Below are 20,891 nucleotides of genomic sequence, written 5' to 3'. Positions count from 1 at the left end.
GCTTACTCACCGGGCGTCGCCTCATCCGCAGCCTGATCCGGAATTCAATTTCAATCCGGCCATCACCTTTAAAGAGATCACCTCTCTTTATCAAAATTTTCATGGTCTCTATCCCCCTCCCTGTAAAGGCCTCAGCAGGGTGGAGGAGCGCTGGCTTCTCCGCCTCTATACCAATACTGTACTGTGCCCGGCAGTACTTAAGCACTTCAATTCTTCTTTCTCGGGCGCGTGCCCACACTGTGAGGAGGAGTTTTCGGACACCTACCACATGGTGTGGGCATGCCCTTCCAATCCTGCCTACCCACCCCACCTCCACCCCACTCGAGAGGCCTGGGAAGCTGCCCTGCGCGGCTGCTCCGAACTCCATGCCCAACAGGCATTGGTAGCTAGAGCCCGAGCCGCTGCGGAAGCTACAGGGATCCCGGACTAGGGCTCCCTCCTAGTGTTTGTAAGGGACGGGCCCTTCCGGCTCGCCCCATCGACCTCTCACTGTAAATAGAAATAAAAGTTTTCCTAATCCTCCCCCATGGCCTCACTGTTTATTTGTAACTGAACTCTGATCAGGTATTTCTTCTTCCGGCCGTGTGCTTGCGCCTTACGCTTCTTCTCCCGATGTAGCTTGGGGCTAAGTCTAGAAATTATGTATGCCCACCAGCTGTAGGACCCAGGAAAGGGGGCTGCTGGATTAAAAATAACTAAAAACAAGCTATGCAAAAGTTTTAGGACACCACCGGAAGCTGGCTGTACTGCTCATAATTGGCGCTACCATCTGGTAACCACCACGAAGTGGCCACGTCAGAAATAAGAATAATTGGTTTTGGGAGAAAGGAAATGGCCCAGTATCTGTCTCATATATCGTTGGACACCTGAACCACGCCGTAAGGGAAGAGTAAAGGAGGGAGTGAAAGAAGAAAGGAAGCGAGAGGTGCCATAGTGGAGGGCTCCGGAATAATTTCGACCACCTGGGGATCTTTAACGTGCACTGACATCGTACAGCACACGGGCGCCTTAGCGTTTTTCCTCCATAAAAACGCAGCCGCTGCAAAGTTTCGATTCGAGATTCCGCAGTTGGTGTTAGAATCTCTGCCACCTACTATCATTTTTAAGGCGAAAGCCTTTACTGGCTCATGTTGCGTCCGTCCGTTACTCTCTTGCGCCCATGGCCTTCGAGGTCACCCAGCGCGCTAGCGCACGCGGATAATCTCGGGGGCACTGTTTCGACATTGGTAGTTCACTACGCATGCTCCACGCGGCGCCACCAGCGCAAGCGCTACGTCCGCGCCAGGCGGCTCGCAGCTGTCGACCGAGCCGGGTGCCGCGCAACCTCACTCCTAGCGCTCGCTTCAGTGGAGTCTCAGAATGCGTACAAAAGCAAGTACTTAATTAAAATCTTACCTACACATCAGTGACACAAGCAGTAACACCGCAATGAAGGCTTTCGCCTCACAGCACTTTAGGTCAACAAAGTGCCCGCTGAATTTTTTCTCTTTGTGAGACGACAAAGATTGTTCTTCCAACAGCTGCAGTGGGTGCAAATAAGTACACCAAACAGAGAATAATAAAATGTTTATTGAAAAGTCCACTGTTAAAACTTAAAATTGCATTACAGCCGTTGCAGAGATGAGAACTGATTCAATGCAATCGCATTTGGTGTCCTATCGCAGCCTTGGTAGTAACGGCAGAGGCATTTTCAAAAAAAAATAATCTATACATGTGCTCCAATGACACACAATTAACAGTGCATGTCAACATGAAAAAAAATGGCCTTGAAGATTGAATGAAAACAAAAGCTTCCTAAATCTTGGGTTGAGCAAATAAAACATCGGTTACAATAACAGTTACAAACGCAGAAAAAGAAAAAAATCTAGAACTGCTCAAGCACTAATTACTTGCAGCTGTTCCCGTGTGGGCATTTTCAATGGTAGACGCAGTCCGATTCAGCTCAACCTTCGTTTTTCTCCCACGCGTGTCTCCAGTGGGTTGAGTCCTGGGCGGTGCTGAGTGCCTCCATCTGAGGCAGGCATGTGTGGAGGAAGCAGCCCTGGAAGGAGAGGGCGAAAAGCAATCAGGGGCTGTGGAGATATATCAATCCTATAAGCTAGGCGTGGTGATTAGCACTTCTGGAAAAAAGATGGTTAGGGCGCTCGACTACTGATCCGGAGTTCCCGGGTTCGAACCCGACCGCGGCGGCTGCGTTTTCATGGAGGAAAAACGCTAAGGCACCCGTGTGCTGTGCGATGTCAGTGCACGTTAAAGATCCCCAGGTGGTCGAAATTATCCCGGAACCCTCCACTACGGCAACTCCTTCTTCTTTTCCTCTTTCACTTCCTCCCTTATCTTTTCCCTTACGGCACGGTTCAGGTGTCCAACGATATATGAGACAGATAATGCGCGATTTCCTTTCCCCCAAAAACCAATTATTATTATTAAAAAGATAACGAGGACCTGTCGCGATCCGCAAGTTTCTGCTCGTACACAAAGAGAACGACGTAAACAATAGGTACGAGTAGAAAAAAATCAAGGAAGCTTGGGAATGTGTGCGCTTGTAGAACAGTCTTCCACGCGAACCAATAGCTGATGATTCTCAACAATGAGAGTTCTGTTTCACAGGGCCAAGTGCAAAGAAGTTGTACACATGCCTGAAAGGCCACATTGATGTATAACGAGTCGTAGTAGAATTCACAGAAATGTTTCTGATATGCAGCTTAGCTGGCGTCATTCCAAACGGTTTAAAATCCGCCTGTATAGGGATCCATGTTGAACACACTGCAAGGGCCGCATCGCAAGATACCAGTAACGGAGCAGCGCGTGTTACAAATAGTAACATTCAATGTAAGCAGGCCGGCTGCACTGAGGCTGACTTATGTACTTAATGTTAACCCGTGCAGAAGCCGTTTTTTGATGTTGCCACTCAGAATGCATTTCGCTTTTTCGATGTATGCGAAACAATGCAGGAAGCGGCGCACGCCACAATGCAGAGGCGACTATCCCGGACTATGGAGCTGTAGGGACTGGACTATCCTTTTTCATCTGCCACTGACTTCACGGATTGTTGCACCAGCAAGGTGATGAGATTCAGCCGACACCAACTAGTAGGCTGGGTTTTCCTCCGAACAGCACCCTCAACTCTGTCGCGTTAAAAAGATTTTGAGCTCCTAACCGACCACTGAGAAGAAGGACATGACAAAGCTAAAGGCCTCTTCATCAAGTGTAGGAAAGTTCATTTGCTTTCGGCTTCAACTACAACAGCGCACCTGGTGGCTGAAGGAAACGTGATGTAAAAAACAAACAAACAAACAGAACAAATCGTGGATATCCACGCAGCATGACAAGTTAATGTCGGTGGCTGAATTGTCGGAGGCATCGGGGAACGAAGCTGCTTTCTTATCGCCGTCGCAGGTTCGAGTCGTTCTCGGGGATAAAGCTCTCTCAGCTGCATTTCGTTGCCCTGAAAACACCACGACGCTCCAGTTGGATTTCCGCCGCCCACTACAGGAGGAATTGGCGCTGACGTCAGCACTGCCTGGACTATGGTATGTAGAGCAAGTTTCTTGCCCCAGAATTAGCCTTCCTTCGCAATTCTACAAGAACCAAAGTGTGCCCGACAGTCGCATTTCGGTTGAGGTAAAATGCAGGAGGCCCGTGTACTGTGCGAAGTCAGTAACCGTTAGAGATTGCAAGGTGGCCTAAATTATTCCGAAATTATTCCACTACAGCGTCATTTGCAACCTGTGTTGTTATCGGAAGTTAAAGTGGCCAAGAAAGGGGGTCTCAAAAAAGTTGCGATATGTCCGGGATGTTAAAAGACGACGGTTTTAATTACCCCACAGCATGAATTATTTTAGTGCGTTTTGTGGAAGCCGAGCTATATGCAGACAAAATTTTAACTTCCGCGTCTTCGCGACTTTCCCTCTCCTCTCGCGCGCCAAAACGGCGACGCTCCTCCGCAGGACCAACTCACTCGGCCCCTCCCCTACCTCCGGCGGCTGCGGCGCGCGCAGAGTGGCCGCGGCCGCGGTAGCGCGTGACGTCTGAAAGCATTTGGCGCTGTGAGCCAATGATTACCCCAGGCGGCAATCGTCATTTGCAAGGAGTGACGTCGTCTGCCAGGTTTTCACGCAAAAGCTCCGCACCGCCCGTTACCGCGAGGTGCGACAACGGGAAAATTTAAAAAAAGTATATAAATTTTCCCCTCGCTTTTGAGGTCTCGAACGTGGCATGAAGGGACGGGGGCCTGTACTCTACAGAATGCAAGCATTTTAAAGCCAAGCTCAAACAACGCTTTCTGTGTCCCTTTAAGCACCATTAAACGAAATGAAAACGAACCTTGATGACATTAGCCACAGTTTCGAAAGTACGCAATGAAATTAATTTGAAATATATACCACCGGAAGGAGGAATGTTAACAGACCTGTCTTGTGCATAGCTCCAAGATGATGTATACGTTCTGGGCGTCCTCAAAGTGGCTGTAGAAGCGAACGACGTTCTTGTGGCACAGGATTCGGTGGATGTTGATTTCGTCTTCGAGCTGTGGACAACAAATTATTTACTAAACTCGCAAAAGATTGTACTAAGCATGAAGAAAAGAAAGTAAAGTGGTGGACTAAGAAGCTAGTACTTATGATTAATAAAGATTTTCGCTGAAATGACAAAAGCCTTAATGATGGCAAGGGTAATCGGTCACTAGAGTTGAATCTTGACATATATCATATGGGACCGGATCTCACCATGTAATAGCCAATGGTTTGTTTTTTGCTTACCTCTGACGCTTGAAAGCCGCAGAGCATGACTAAAGAACACTGACCTACATGTAAGAGGACTAGGCGGGTTCGATATCTAAAGTGGATTGTGTAGCATAATAGAATACGTTCGCAGGGCAAAAATCCACGAAACGTTTGTGCTTGGAACCGGCAGGCTTTGACGTCTAGTTATTTTAATGTATGCGTGGGTAGGGCGAACATTCTAGGTGGACGAGGGGGAGACAACAGCCGATCCGCGATCACACAATCTTTCATTTGCATTCGATGGAGGGCGCTACTCATTTTGAACTTGCGCGCGAATCCTATGCCGTAGCTCAACCTTCATTACTTTCGTTGTCGTATGATTCGTGAGCTGCCCGCCTCGCTGCGCCGGCGTCGCCAGAAAAAATGGCTGGGGTTCAACGTGGTGTCAAATCAAGAGTCAGGATCAAGGTAAGGAACCCAATGGCCGTACTCTTATGATCCAGTGGTCATACTACCATAGTTTGGGTCATACTACGGCGGAGGTAAGTGCGGTTTTACCTTGTGAGGCATTGAAAGTGATTGCCTGATGCACTTTGAAATCGGAAGTTGTACTCCCAGGAGCAGAGCTCTCACTCTAAAATCCACAAAAGCAAATTTTTGTCCTCAGTGTCCAATTAAAAAAAATCTTCAAATAGTGAAGAGACAGAGTGATGTAGGAACTCACATATTGCCGATGCATCTCCGATTTAAGATGGCTCTTGGAGACGATTTTGCCTGCGTACACGACGTTCGCTTTTTTCTCCATGAGCTCGTAGCATTGCCCTTGTGCGCCCTGAAAAAGTGAAGCCAGCCTTGTTGCATGGACATCCAAATGACGGGCGAATGCTGTCGCACTGTGTGACTGAAACACTCACAGCAGTGGATTCCTTCACTCTAATGCGAAATCGGGTTGATGCCTAAGTGCAGAAATAGACCACAGCACGAAATTCAAGGCTGCTGGGACTAATACAACCTGAAAGCAGGTATGTTTCAAAGGTATGATTCAGCTCACAACGCATAGCAGACAGAAATAATTTGGAGGCAGCCCTTACAAATTCGCGTGGAAAGCGCAAAAGTAAAATTTTTTCAGCGGAATACTTAAGTAGCGGTTCACAATAGACTTTCTGAGGCGTTAAGATGTCTTTTATTGGCACAGTAATGTCTTTATAGTAGAGGACGTCAGAAAACAGGAGAATCGCATTAAATAATAAACTGAGTTATATGACTTTCAAATGAAAAATTTTCGCAAAATTACGATAACTGTACCCGAGTTCCCCCGGTTTCGCTACCTCGTGGTCGTAAGGTCCACATGACGACCTACCCTCCGTCCGCCTCGCAATGGAGGAACCAGCCCCGGGCTCAGTGCATGGTTATAGCGCCCTGCTGCTAAGACGGAGTTCGCGGCTTCGAATCCGGCGGCGGGAGCCGCGTTTCAATGGAGGCGAAACGCAAACAGCGAACGTATGCTGAGGGACGTCGGTGCCTGTTAATGAACCCCACGTTGACCAATTCAATAATTAGGCGGTGGAAAGTTCCGGAGCACTCTTGAATGGCGCCTCTTTATCTCTGCCTTCCTTCCCTCCTGCCTTCTCTTATTGCGCGGTTGAGGTGTCCAACCTCTTTCCAATCTTCCTCTTTTGGGATAACCAGTCTTCCCAAATGAGAAGGGGGAAGGCCGAGAAGAGAGTTCAGGCGACTGTACGTGCCCTCACAACAGCTCTTAAGAGGCGGCTCTCCGCTCCCGCGTTGTGTAGCGTTGCTGTATATGCTACATAAAGACACAACTCGAGTACAACACCAGGAAGAAACAGCGTATTTCCCTCACAGGAGTCCCTCCAGCAGCGAACACACCGCCACTTCACTTTCTTTTGTGCAACATATATAACCTAGGCAGGATTTTACATAGGTTGGCCACTTGGGGAGAACGACTTGTGTGGGGAGAACCCTTAACCCCTTGCTTTTAGGAAAAGGAAGATTCAGAATAAGGCGGACCTATCCCCTATGAGATACGGGTCCCACGTGATCGAAATTATCCCTGCGCCCTTTTACACCCTCTTCCCTACGGTGCTGTTGAGGCGAGCCGGTCTCTTAGTAAAAAGCGCTCTTCTGCATAAAGATGCATTGTCCTACTGTTTTATGATCTTTCGATTGAAGAGTCGAACTAACGAATTTCATTGATAACAGCAACCCATAGTCAGGACTTCTAACGGAAAAGCAACCGTATTCTGACCTCTACAAGAGCTGTCCGTGCCAAAAGTAATCAAACAACGGAATTTGATTGTGAGCCGTATACTGGAGGCATTACTCTACCACTGAAATCTACAGTTTCTCGGTCAGCCTAAAACAGGGCACACATATCCGGCGCGCCGTCCGGTAGGAACGCTGCAGCAGCGCGTCTCGAGCGGATGCGCCTGATTTCGGCTCCGCAAATTCTGTCCGGATTACCGAAAATTTCCATACGAACGCGGAAATGTTGCTTCTGCTAGGCGGATAACATCTCCCGGCAGCCAAAGATGCCGCTCTCGACCAAGTGGACCAAGTTTTGGGCGTTTTACGCCCATTTATGTTTTCACCCTGTGGAAGTTCCAGTTAGGCCGAAGGCCGAGTAGCCAGTCTCCAGCGTTCTTCGCGGATGCCACGGCGGGCTCAGCATGTACATAAGTCGTCGCAGGCGCATTGTCTCAGCGTGAAACTTCCACTCCGACTAAGGAGATAGTGGACGAAGGTCTCTTCTCGTTGGTGGCACTTCGCAAACACCAGCAACGCCTGAACACCTCGGCGGTCAACGGACCCTCCGTGAGGACCGCTGTTTCTGTGCATCCGAATACTGCAAGCTCCAACCCTCAGCTCTCTTAAACAGTGGTATCGAAGAAATGGCGGCCCACCGCTATTCCTCGACTCAGCAAAAAGACTTCGCGATCGTCATCAAGCCTAGAGAGACGATGTCCCTGAAGACGGTCCTGAAGAACGGTGAGCTTGGTGCTTTGCTCTCAGCCTATGTAAATGCCTCTTCGGTGGACACGCTTAGTATCCGGCCCATCTGGGACCAGAATATCATCATCGCCACCACTCAAGACGTCAATGCGGCGAACGCGCTTGCTCGCGAATTTCTCCTAAATCTTCCAATGTCTCCATTCCGATGGTCGGCCACGCCAATGTCGATGGTGAAGTCTGCAGGGGGATTATTGCGGTCCATGAGCAGGAAACTTCTACCACCCTCAAATCTAAAGTCCTGTGGCGCGGATGAGAGATAGCCTTCAACAGCAAGCTGGGGAAATCGACGATTGCCCTGCTCACCGCGTTACGTGCGCTATAAGAGTGTGGTGACGGTGGGGCGCGAATATAAGCGGACTATTCCCGCGTGTTTCCGATGCGGCATCGGTCACCGCGCGGACTTATGCTCGAATCCTCAAGACAATAGCTGCGGACACTGCGGCCAAACGGTCGCAGTCCTCGAAGACGGCAACATGGCGTCCCGCGAGTGCAAACCCTCCTGCATCGTGTGCGGTGGCGCCCATCTTACGGGATCGCAAGACTGCAAAGCCAAATTCCGACAGCTGCAACAAGCGGACAACACGACCGGTCATAGAAAACAACCCCAGAGTGCAGTGGCCCCGGGTCCTGGCCCCTCCGCCTAGCAACAAGATAGTGCGAGGCGCAATCGGACAAGCGCCACTGGCGGGCGCTTTGCCCGGGCGTGCCCTGAAGCCTCCGCGATCAACTAATCAGAAGGCGTCACGTGATCCAGGTGCCCCCGCATTCCAAAACGGGGATTTCCCGCCTCTCGTGGGCCCTCCGCCTGGCGCGCCAAAAACATCACAGCCCAAGGTAGGCAGCCAAGATGGGCCTCCTCCGCCTCCCCTACCTTCCTCTCCACCAAATATTCCCCCCCCTCTCTTAACCCTGACGTCGCGGACCTCCGCCGCGAGCTCGAGACTCTCCGGGCAAAAATGCTCAACTCCACGCCAAAATCATGCGCTGAAAACGGCTCGGTACTCCCCGCACACTGCCCAGGTAGCTCCGGAACCGATGCAAGAAGTGCCGGCGGACCCGACACCGTCTAGCTCTGACATGCGTTTCAGCGCCCTCGAAAATGCCTTCGCCCAATTAAAAACTCAGATATCCAATTTTGGCCCTAATTCAAGACAAATGGCTCAAGGCAGTGACGACCACAGTTACGGCCGCCGTGACAGCAAACATTAAGACGTGGCAAGAGTCAAACCCGCGGGTTCCTCTTCGAATGGAACCCCTCAAAGAAGCGAACCGCTCATCAACATTCAACCGACCCATTGATCTAACCGAACTCTCGGAGGAGCCGGAACCGCTCCCGCTACAGGTGACGGCACTTGTTCCGCTTCTCCAAGGCAATCTCTCTTCAAATCAGCATGGCGCCGTCCCCTCCCGACCAACCCCCTAGAGGGCGCCGCCCCCCGCAAACACAGCAAGCTCTTTTCCTTGTACAGTGGAACTGTCGGGGTTTCAAAGACAAGACCAAACGCGCCAACTTAAGGTCGTACATTGAAAACCTTGAACACCCCGCCGCAGTCCTTGCGTTGCAAGAAACCGGGGATGCGGTCAAGCTCTCGGGCTATAGCACTTTTCAACGAGACACGTTCGCCTGTCTATATAGTCCATAACGCCTACACAGCGCAGGAGGTTAATCTCGACCTAAATCTGGAATATTCGTACGTGATGGTCTTTGTCCTCCCTCTACGGCGTACCGGTAGTCCCGCACACATCATCAATATATACTGCCTCCCGAAACTTAAAAACATCAGTGTTTCAAACATATTTAGCGCAGCGCTAAGGATCGCGGGTCACGGCCCCCTTATATACTGGGAGATTTTAACGTCCCCTGTCCCATGTGGGGCTATCGCAACGAAGAGCCGCTGGGCATCACTCTTCTAACCGACCCGGCCCAACCGACACGTGTAGGGAATTTCGTCACTCGGACCCCTGCCCCGACCTTACCTTCACGAAACATCCGGCACGCAGAGTGGATCAACACTGAGGACACCCTCTGTAGCGACCACTGGATACTGAAAACTGTAATTTACACTCGATCGACCCTTACATCGACCCCTTGCACAAGCGAAACTTCCCGATTGGAATGCTTTCCGCCAGGAGCTCCTAGTAACTTATCTCTTGAAGCAAGACTACTCAGCTTGGGCACACAGACTCGTGCCAACACTTCGTTCACACGAAAAGCAGATCCAGCTTAAGGAGCGTGCATCGGACGTGAATAACCACCTGATGCACCTCTGTGAAACTCGCCTCAGATTAAACGAAAATATGGTGGCGGCAGAAACACAATCGTAAGCTCCGCGCTCGCATCTCTAACCTCACCCAGGAAGGTACCGAGTATGCTGCCCAGCTCGCTGACAATAACGGGGTAGATAGATGCCACAGCGCAGCAAGACAGGTGTCGAGTCGCACTACTTTGGCGGCTCTTTAGGAGTATAATAGACACTACACAAACACGCTCGGAAACCCAGAAACACCTCGCACAAGCGATACATAATTTTCAAGAAAACCCAGAGAAGCTAGCGAACGTCTTACGCTCACAGTACCTCAGTCAAGATGAAGATCCGCGCGGGCAGGATTATTCGCATGCAGGCAGCGATAATCCGAAACTGGATCAACTTTTCTAGCTTCAGGACCTTCACGCGGCTCTTGCCAAAATCCGCAGGGAAACGGCGCCCGGGACGGATAAGGTTACAGTCAAACAGTTGGCAAACCTTCCCGATCGGGCATACGAAACCCTACTTTAATATATCAACGTTATTTGGACCGGGGACACTTCGTTGCCACGCGATTGGAAGACATCATTGGTAACCTCTACCCGGAAGGCGGGGAAACCGGTAAACACAGACAACCTCCGGCCCATCTCTCTCACTTCATGCGTTGGGAAACTGATGGAAGCTATGGTCCGTGACCGCCTTTCGGATTATCTCGAGAGCAAGAACACCTTGGCCGATACCATGTACGGCTTCCGACCTCATAGGTCCGCACAAGACAAACTTTGACACCTTCATCTCGAGGTTCTCGAACCCATAGAACAGCCAAAAATGGCAAGATAGGCCTATAGCACTCGATCTGAAGGGTGCGTTTGACAATGTTAAACACGGCGTCATATGAAAACATCTCAGCGAGGCCAACTGCGGCCCAAGTACATTCAGCTACATCAAACATTTCTTAACAGACCGCTTGGCCTATAAGCGCATACAAGAGACCGAGCACGGCCCGTTTGAGATGGGAACGCGGGGCGCACCACAAGGTGCTGTGTCGTCCCCGCTTCTCTTTAATGTTGCCATGATGAACCACCCGGTACAGCTGGCGGGTGTCGGCGGTGTTCAGCATGCACTGTACACCGATGACTTCACCATCTGGGCTACCACGGGAAACATAGGAGAGATGGAGGAATGCCTGCAAGCAGCGTTGAGCACAGTAGAAAACTATGCTACATAATGCGGCCTCCAGTGCTCCCCGTCCAAGTATGAATTCGTGCATAGTCGACATACTCCGAAAAGCAAAATGTCCGTTCAGCTCTCTCGGGCTGCGGCCCAATCCGTGAAGAGCAGCAGCTGCGAATACACGGTGTCTTCATTAATCAGCATCGCAAGGCAGACATGACCCTTGCCAAACGCCGCGAAGTCGACGACCAGGTGGGCCGAATGGTTCGCCGCGTTTCCATCAAGCGAGCACGATTGCGAAGTAATTATGCGGCTCGCCCATGCCTTCGTAACTGGTCGAGTACAATACTCGACTCCTTAAGTCCGCTTACGGAAATATGCCGAATATTGCTTGGAGGTTGTACTCCGCAAAATTTTCAAGACAGTCCTCTAACTTCATATCTCCACTTGCAACGCGAGACTGCTAGCGTTAGGGATGGGGAACACCTAACGGGAACTTCGCGAGGCGCGTCTCGTTAGCCAATACACGCGTCCAGCCCAGACCGTGTCCGGTCGCCGCCTCTTGGACCGGTTACACATCAAACATGACCATCATACAATGGAACGGGTTCGAGTACCCAAACTGCGGAGACGAGCCCTCTACGTTCGACCCCTTCCGACTAAGATGAATAAGGAGGACCATAATGGCCGGCGCCAGGCGCGGGCGGGTGCCCTGCACCGCCACTATGGCTCAAAGAAACACGTCTTCTACGTCGACATTGAAGGCCCCTACCACTCCAGGGGGGAATGGTACACGGCTGCAGTCATAAACGAGGGAAAACATTTGGACGGCCTCTCGTTCAGAGCACCCAGCTCAACTCATGCGGAGGGGGTACCGAACGCCCTCGCAGCCTATCATCCCGACTCTAAATTCATACTCACACACTCTCGCGGAGCCTGTTGTAACTTGGAGCTCGGTTGGATCACTCCACTTGCTCACCAAATTCTTCACCAGAGTAGTCGCGACTGCGATCCAACTCATCGCTCAATCATATGCGTACCCAGCCACCAAGGCATGCCAGGTAACGAAGCCGCCGAAGAGGCAGCCCGCGCACTGGCTTACCGGACACCAGGCGCTTCTTGGGAGAACCTTAACCCAGATCACAGCCCTCTTCTTTCTTTTAAAGACATTAATGAGCACTATCGTGCCGAACACCGCCGCTTCCCGGTTCCTATGCAGGGCCTGGGTAAAGCCGGCGAACGAACTCTCCTTAGGCTCTTTACAAACACCCTGCTGTGCCCGGCGGTTCTCAAGATTTTGAATTTTCTTTTGACGGCCGCTGCTTATACTGTGGGGAGGTAGCCGACACTTTTCGCATGGTTTGAGCATGCAGGCGAAATCCTTCTCTCCCCCCCCCATCACCCCATCCCCTACCCGAGAGGACTGGCAGGTGGCTTTGCTAGGCTGCCAAGAACTATCGGTCCAACAGGCCCTGGCTCGGCGGACCTGCGCAGCGGTCAGGACCAACGGGGTCCCGGAATGAAGGACTCCGCCTTCGATTGTAAGGCGGGAGACCCACTAGGGGCCTCTACCCGAGCACCTCTCTGTACATTTAGATTAAAAACTGCTTTTCACCACCACCCAACTTCTAGCAAGGACACACGGAACGGCGAGCGCCGGCGCGCCGCTTCTCTAAAGGTCCGCCCGCAGCCGGTGTGAGCTTGACATCGCACAGCACTGTCTCGGTGTATACGCTTCACATCCGCCCAGAAAAGACAAAATAGCACTGCTGTCAGAAAGACTGCTATATTCGAATAGCGACAAATCATGCCTGCGCAAGTAGCGAGGTTTCAGCAAAGGCGCCACCCGCGGGGTCGTCGGGAAAACAACGGCGCTGCTGCATGGCTGTCCTGGTCGTCGCTAGGCCTATGGCCTATTTCGCATCGAAGCCGCATGGGACGGCGCTTCGTGAGTCGCCTGTGCTACAATAAACGGCGTAGTCGTGACATCGTTTCAGCTGTTCACAGCATTATCTCATAATAAAATTAAAATATTGTTTAATTTTTGCCGCCACGGCAGCAGCGGCCGCTGCAAAGCTGTTGTGGCATCAAAATTGTTTGAGTCGCAGTTATGGAGGAAGGAAGTCACAAGTACTTCCAGCTATGTTCTAGCAACGGCAGCATGCCCTGCACGAGAGCCGAGCTTTCGGCAACGACCCCACCCACGGGCGACAAACTTGTCTGCTGCTTGATTGCCTAGTCGTTGTTAAGCATCGGTAATTTCGCATCGATGCCGCCGCTGAGGGCGTTTCGGAAGTGGCCAGCGCTGTATTATAACGGCATTACTAACGTCAACGCTTTATTGTCAACCCAGTATCATAATAAAATAGATATGCTCGATTTCCGGGCCGTCTTCAAATAATTGGTTGAATTATTAGTATGTTGCAGCAATATTTAAGCGCACTGTCTCCCGTGCAAAGGAGGGGTATAAAACAAAACATTATGATTTTCTTTCAAAATTAGGAAATACACGAGCTTTATTTATTTCATGAGGCGCAACAAGGTGATTCCACCGGCTGTCAACATTTAATCCCTCGTTCAGACTGCTGCTGACATCGCAAAGGCCTTAGAGGATACTGCGTGTAGCCTAGCGCTTTGCTTTACATCTGCTATACCTTCTCCTGCTATATTCACATGCACCTCAAGTGATTTCACTGAGGTCTCTATGCCTGAGCTGTCTCAAATTGTTCTGCGCTTATCCCCAGCCGCTCCTGGCCTCGATAAGGTCGGTTCATCTATGATCAAAATTTTGTTCAATGAATCTCCTTCAGACCTATAGGCTCTAGTTAACCATTCTATTATAGGTCCTTGGATAACTCATGAGTGGCGTCTTGCTGAAAAAATTCCATTGCTTAAAAAGCAAAGAGAGGGCTTACCTTTAGACAACATACGCCCTATTTCATTAATATCAAGCCTAGTGAAATTGGTGGAAAGTGTCCTCAGCCGTGTCATGTCATTCATTTCGAAAAATGTTCTCTTGAATCCGTGTCAAATTGGTTTCAGGCCGGGTTGTTCAATTTGGTGTGCTCATTCTGACCTAGAGAATCGTATTAAATAAGCATGCAATAGAAAACTGCTTGCAGCGCTTGTCATCTTGTATATCAGTAAAGCATACGACAGCGTGGAGCACTCGACTCTGTTACTCAGATTGCAGGACCTCAAATTCCCGACCTATTTTGTAGCCAGGATTTCTGCTTTCTTGGAAAATAGAGAATTTTATTGCTGCCAAAATGGTGGTTCCTCATGGAGATTTCAACAGACAAGAGGTGTATCGCAAGAATCAGTTCTCTCACCTGTTCTTTTTAACATTTTTCTAAGCTCAATTGCAGCATTCAAATGTAAAAACTTAGGTGTATGGCGACGATATTGCATTTTTTGCATCAGCAGGTGACATTCACACTCTTTATCGAACCCTGCAAAATTACCTCAATGTTCTTGACAACTGGTTAGGAAAAATTCATGTGTCACTCAATGTGAAGAAATGCGCATTGTTAGTATTTCCGGTTTTTGTTCCTGTAAATATCTGTTTGGTCTCTAGAAAGAACATAATTCCTCAAGTTCAGACGGTGAACTATCTCGGAGTAATTTACGGCTCTACTCTATACTGGAGGCCACACACTGAGCAATGTTCAGTAAAAGGAGTTCGGGCCATTGGCATCCAGCGCAGGATTTGTAATGCTAGGTCAGGCATGAGAAGGCATACACTTCTGATGATTTATAAAATGTACGTCCGCCCAATTTTGAATTCGGGCGTGTTTTATTCTCAGGAGCTCCTGCCTATAAACTTCGCCTTCTTGTGCTCTTGGAGCGTGAGGCGTTGCGCCTCTGTCTGGGGCTTGCAAAATATGTCGCCAATGCTTTTCTGTACCTTGAGGCGCGAATCCCATGGTTATTACCTAGGTTTCGCCTTTTAACAGTTGAAACATTTTTAAAATTGTGCGACTCACTTCTTCATGCTTCCAGTAAAATATTTCTCAGTCAACCTTCCGTTTTATTTAATGCCGCCTGGTCTCGTCTTCATACCCCGCAGATATGTTTCCTGCAGTCCCTCCTTGATACCATAAACATTCATTTCACAGATGTCCGCCAAATGTATAACAACTCATCTTCTGTCCAGATTGAATTCGGTGACATTTCCTCATCGGATGCAAAGCTGCAGCCTTTTCCGCTTCTTCAGGGTTTTTTTTTTTTTTGCAGTACCCCCTAAGGTCCTTTCCCTCTCATGTTCTTATTGCTACGGATGCCTCGCATGATCGCGAAAAGGCAGGTGTGGGAATTTTTTTGCCTTCATTCTTTTCGTCGTTTTCTCTCCATTTTCCTGACATCACTCCAATCTATCTGGCTGAATTATTAGCAGCAATCTTAGCCTTAGGAAAATTTGAAACTACCGTTTCCCGGGTCGTTGTTATGACGGATTCTCTGTCCATTTGCTCTTCATTATCCTCACTCACTGAGTCTCGGGAATTACGCCTCTTTAAGTTCCTGCTTCCGCTCCATCTAAATTCGGTAAGCTTGATTTGGGTACCAGGTCATATGGGCTTTGACTTAAATGAGGTTGCAGATTACTTAGCAAAGGCCTACTCTGCGGCGGAATTGTTGCTGTCCTGCCAACATGCGCATATACAGCTGCGGTGAGGTTCCGCAGGTACACAATATTTCAGGAATTTGGTGAATCGGCTCTTACATATTCTCCTGAATATCAGCACCTTCTGCATCCTTGGAGTAGCAAAGACTGGCGCTCGCGCAGACTAGAGGTTGTTGCACGCGTTTGCGTGCCCGGGTTCCCCTTCTAAATTTCTACCTACACAGATCAGACCTGGCGGCTTCCCCATTGTGCCCTTTTTGCACCGAACCTGAGACGATAGATCACTTCCTGCTTCTCTTCCGCCGCTTCTATCATTTAAGTAAGTGCCTTTTGCAAATTCCATTTCATCAACTAGGTTTGCTTGTGTCCTGCGCCGTGTTTCTTTCCATTGGCACTTCTTTGCATGGACGAAGCGACAGTAGTGTGCGCTCTTTTATGCAAAATTTCCTTCAAGAAACGCAGCGGCTCCCATTGTAATATCTTTTTCCCGCTCTCACTCAGTACGACATTGAAACATTACAGGCATTGTATAATATTATGCATATTAAGCCATTGTCCCGTCTCAGATCTCCAAGTTAACAGGACCCCTGTCCTTGCGTCTTCCAATCAATCAGCCTGCATACTATTACCACTCTTTTTCCCGTGAAAACTTTCCTGTATCCAGCAATTAACTGCCTGTGTCTTGGCCACTCCCCCGCAGTGGGTATGTGCCAGCAGTGTCTGAGGCCTACCTACCTACCTAACGCCTAAGCTATAAAAGGGCGACGAAGAGCGAGGCAAGGAGTGGGGTGGATGGGGGGGGGGGGGGGGTAGTACAGAGAAGCGGAGGCTCCGGCGGGTCAGGGACGCTGCGGCTGGATGAGAGTGACGCCGGCTACTGCTCCAGTGAGCTCTCGTTCTACGGCCTTGCATCGGGGATTTCCTGTCGTTCCTGAGCCCGTTCCGGGGCGTTAACTGAGACCGCTACGACCTGCTACGGCCAGGGGTGTCTCCAGCGCTGTTGCCACCCATCCGGGTGGTGCCCCAACGCCAACAACACCGGCATCAACTCCACGGGCGCTTGGACCGGGAGCTTGTACGACGCAGCCAACGACGCCGCCAGCGACGCCAGCCCAAGCACGTCGAACGGCATCTCGACTCCGGCTACTAGACCCATACAACGCCGCATCCGAACCGAAGCAACCGTGAGCACGAACGCCGACCGCTAACAGTAGAACTCTAGTAGCAGACGCTAGCAGCTGTGTTCCCGGGTCGCGTGTATTTATAATCTTTGTGTTTTGTGTTTGTTTTGTTAGTTTTATGTGCTAGTGTGTGTGTCACGTAGGGTGTAATAAATGTGCCTCTGTGCGGGTACACCTGTCGCCTAGTCGATTCTTTCGGTCCGAGTGTTCTCCGGGGAGATCCCTGACAAAGCGACAGCAGCAATTAATATTCTGGTTTCCTCCACAGGGTGTTGTTAACATCAGGCTACACTAAAAGGGTACCTGCGCGTTCTGCGGTGTAGAAGGCACTATGCCCGTTGTATAAGGTGACATACCTTGCCGAGGAACTTGCCGCAGGTGTATTCTGTCTGGGAATTCGTGTCGATGACGACGTCGGGGAATTTGTCGCTGGTCGTCTCAGGAGCCATCACGAGCAAGAGAAAACGCGATCTAGATTCCACGTTTTCCAAAGCTGCAATGCACACTACCACACAACCAACAGCGACTGGTCTCGACACTGCCGTTTCCGACCGGTGCGCGACGGTTTTGGAAAGTTAGGCTCATAGTACCACGTGCACGAAAAGAAGCCACGGTATTGGTTGGTGCCACTCGTCGCGGAAATGCAGGCAGCGGCCACACCTATTCGGGCGTGGCCCTCTTTTGTAGACGCCCTAATGTAGTCTATCGTAGACGCCATAGAAATCTCTTGCCTTATTTTGCTTCCGAAGTAAGCCTTCTAGATGTTTCAGGTCATCCACGCGGCTGGGCTTTGCTGGGAATTGAGCTGTTATCACACCTTCACTAAAACACCTTGCAGCTTGGAAGGCTGACATGTCATGCGGTTGGTGATAAGCCGGAATGTGTACAGTGAAAAGCCTGTTGTCGCGAATTGGCAGCGTGCAGGTTCCAACAAGACAAGAGATCAAACAAAACAAAACGAAGCCGTATATATAATTTAAAGGAAAGGGGCTAATAAGAAACACACGCCCTCAAGAAAAGCACGCACTCAACAAGCGTACAACAATACAGATTAAAAGGAAAAAGTTCACCAGATGTGGCGCATCCCATGTGAAGGTGGGATGCCTTGCAGACCGGGCGAATGCGGGTCGATGTAGTGCGACGCGTTGCTGGTGATGCGTCGAAGGAAGCGGCGGAAGGGAGGCAGGTGGTAGTAGAACCGGAGAGGAACACAGGGACACGCCGGTGAACTCCCGTCAGCAGCCCGAAGAAATTGGCATTAGCAGGAAGAACAAGTGTATCCAGGTCGCGTCGACGGCGTCACGAATCGCCGGGGGCTTAATGCGGGCTATCCAAGAGTGCCGTACACCAGTACGGACCCTCATGTTTTTATCGTCTGGCACCTCCACACTTGCAGAGAACGCAGGAGGCTTTACGTCGGTGATCCAAGCAAAGTCCACGGCAGCACGGACCCTACGTCGGACGGTTGCCACCGCCACGCTTGAATGACACGATCTCCGATGGACTGTCTTCCTTCACACCTCCGTTTTCTGACACGTCAGCTCTCCGCTCCTCGAGCTCGCCACGCTCTTTGTCGCCGTCGCCTCGCACACACCCTTCGCACGTGCAACGCAGCGCTGGGCTGGCACGCGCAGCGCTCCGCTGTCTGACGCACCACTGTCGACGCACCGCGTTCAAAAATCCTGGGATGAAGAAGAAAGGGAATTTTAATGAAAGAAAGGCGGAGAGGTCGGCCGGTGGTAACAGGGCCCTGGCCTGCTACTCCACACAGGGGAAAGGGAAGAGGAGGAAAAGGAAAGTGTGAATGAAGACTGATGATGGCATAATACAATGAGTTTCACGGGTGATGTCTATGCACACGCACACACACACACACAACACTGGCTGGCGCTCGCATCGCGGTTACTGGACACACATAAAACTCAAAACTGGTGTCTGCAACACAACACCGACACATGTCATTAACCATGTAGGTTGTGCACAGGCGGTCACAAACGAGTATCCAGGCCTGTTTCACACAAAAAGTTGAGCAGGGCTTTTGTCACACGCCACCAATCAGAACGTCTCGTCCTTGCGCCCAGAAGAGTTTCCTCAGAGAGAGGGCGAGAGTCCAGGTTTTTAACGGTCGCCTCCAATGTTGTTCTTTCAGAAGTATACTTCGGGCACGCGCAAAGAAGGTGTCCAATAGTCTCTGGTGTGTTGCACTGTGCGCAATTTGGGTTACTTTCGATGCCGATCTTGTGAAGATAGTGTTTGGTGTAGGCAACGCCAAGCCGTAGCCGGTGGAGTAAAGTCCCATGACGTCGCATCACCACAGATGGGAAATGTAATCGTGAGCCAGCGTCAAGCTTACACACGCGGTCCTGCTGATGACTCGGATCATGCCAGTGCGACTGCATTGCCGCCTGCATTAAATGCGCCAACAAGGCTCCAATGTCTGATCTTGAAAAGGCTATCTCAATGAAAGCACCATCACTATGTGCCATCCGAGCCTCGGAGTCAGCACGCTCGTTTCCCGCTATGCCGCAATGGCTCGGTATCCATTGAAACTTTATGATATGGCCGCGGTGGAAAGCCTCGGCTAACAAAAGCACAATCTGTTGAACCAGCTGCTCGCATGCTCTTGGTTTTAGATAAGTTTGTACGACCTGTAATGCCGATCTTGAGTCGCAGAATATAGTCCATTGCTGCGCTGGCTGGTGACCAATATAAAGGACGGCTTCTCGTATGGCTGCCAATTCGGTTGCCGTAGAGGACGTTTTGTGCATGAGCCTGAAACGGTGACATGAGTCATTTCCTGGCACTATCACTGCTGCAGCTGAAGAAGTGGTCGTAACGGATCCGTCCACGAAAACATGCTGGGTGTTAGTATACATAGATGTAATGTATGACAGCGCCAGCTGTTTCAGTCCGACTGTTGGAATGTGCGTTTTCTTTGTTATCCCTGGGATTGTTGTCCGTATAGATGGTTTTGGTACTGCCCAAAGTGGCACCTCCGCAATCTGGTGTGGCGCGTAGTTCGAAGGCAGCGTATTGCGCTGCATCCAAAGGGCTCTTGAAAAGGCTGCATCTGGACGCACCGCACTAATGTTAGTCAGGGGGTGATGACGATGCCTGGTCAGATGCCGCAAATGCACACGAAGTGGCTCCTGTTGAAAATAAATTCGTGCTGGGCAGGCGCGGGCCTCATAAAATGTGCCCCATGTAGAAGTTTTACATGGCAAACCCAAGCATACTCTTAAAGCACGAGCCTGCGCGCTTTCAAGCACACGCAGGCCTGATAGTCTGACCCCCGAGAGAACGGGTGCACTGTATCTGAGAAGGCCGACTACCAGCGCCTGGTACACGTGTAGTAAAGATCGCTCAGAGGGACCCCAACATTTTCCTGCCATACACCGCACAATGCTTGCAAAGCTGTCGAGCTTTTTCTTGAGCACAGAAATGTGCTTCGTCCAGGACAGGTCACGGTCTATCGTAACACCTAAGAATTTGTGATGTGTTACGTATGGAACAATTTGCCCGTCGATTGTGACCGGATACCACGCCATTATCTTGCGTGTGAAAGCCAATGTTACGCTTTTAGTTGGCGAAAGTTCAAGCCCCTGACGGCGCAAGTACGCAGACGTAATGGACACCGAACGCTGCAATCTTGCGTGCACTTGGGGACGCGTGACACTTGATGTCCAGATGCAAATATCGTCTGCGTAGGCGGATATTGAAACAGTCTTCGGTAGTTGTTTGAAAAGGCCAATGAGCACGAGATTGAACAACGTTGGACTGAGCACTCCTCCCTGAGGAACACCACAAGCAACATGATGATCTGCTGTGTCACCTTCAAGAGTCTCCATGTAGACTGTCGGGTTTGTCAAATAGCTTGCAATTCAATTCTGTAGACGTCCGCCTATACCAC

At 50.4% G+C, this 20,891-nt stretch overlaps 1 protein-coding gene across 1 annotated transcript in view; it reads right to left on the bottom strand.

Moving 5' to 3' along the window:
• The window catches only part of LOC144109735 (serine/threonine-protein kinase PLK1-like), a 78,926-nt gene extending 61,496 nt beyond the window's left edge, over positions 1 to 17,430 (bottom strand). The window contains exon 1 of the mRNA XM_077642530.1: positions 17,338 to 17,430. Coding sequence (XP_077498656.1) covers positions 17,338 to 17,430 — 93 coding nt within the window. The remainder of the gene's footprint in view (positions 1 to 17,337) is intronic.
• Between the last annotated feature and the right edge of the window lie 3,461 nt (positions 17,431 to 20,891).

Source organism: Amblyomma americanum, chromosome 11, assembly GCF_052857255.1.
Source record: "Amblyomma americanum isolate KBUSLIRL-KWMA chromosome 11, ASM5285725v1, whole genome shotgun sequence".
NCBI classification, from domain to species: Eukaryota; Metazoa; Arthropoda; class Arachnida; order Ixodida; family Ixodidae; genus Amblyomma; species Amblyomma americanum.
This window is presented reverse-complemented; position numbering and strand designations above follow the sequence as displayed.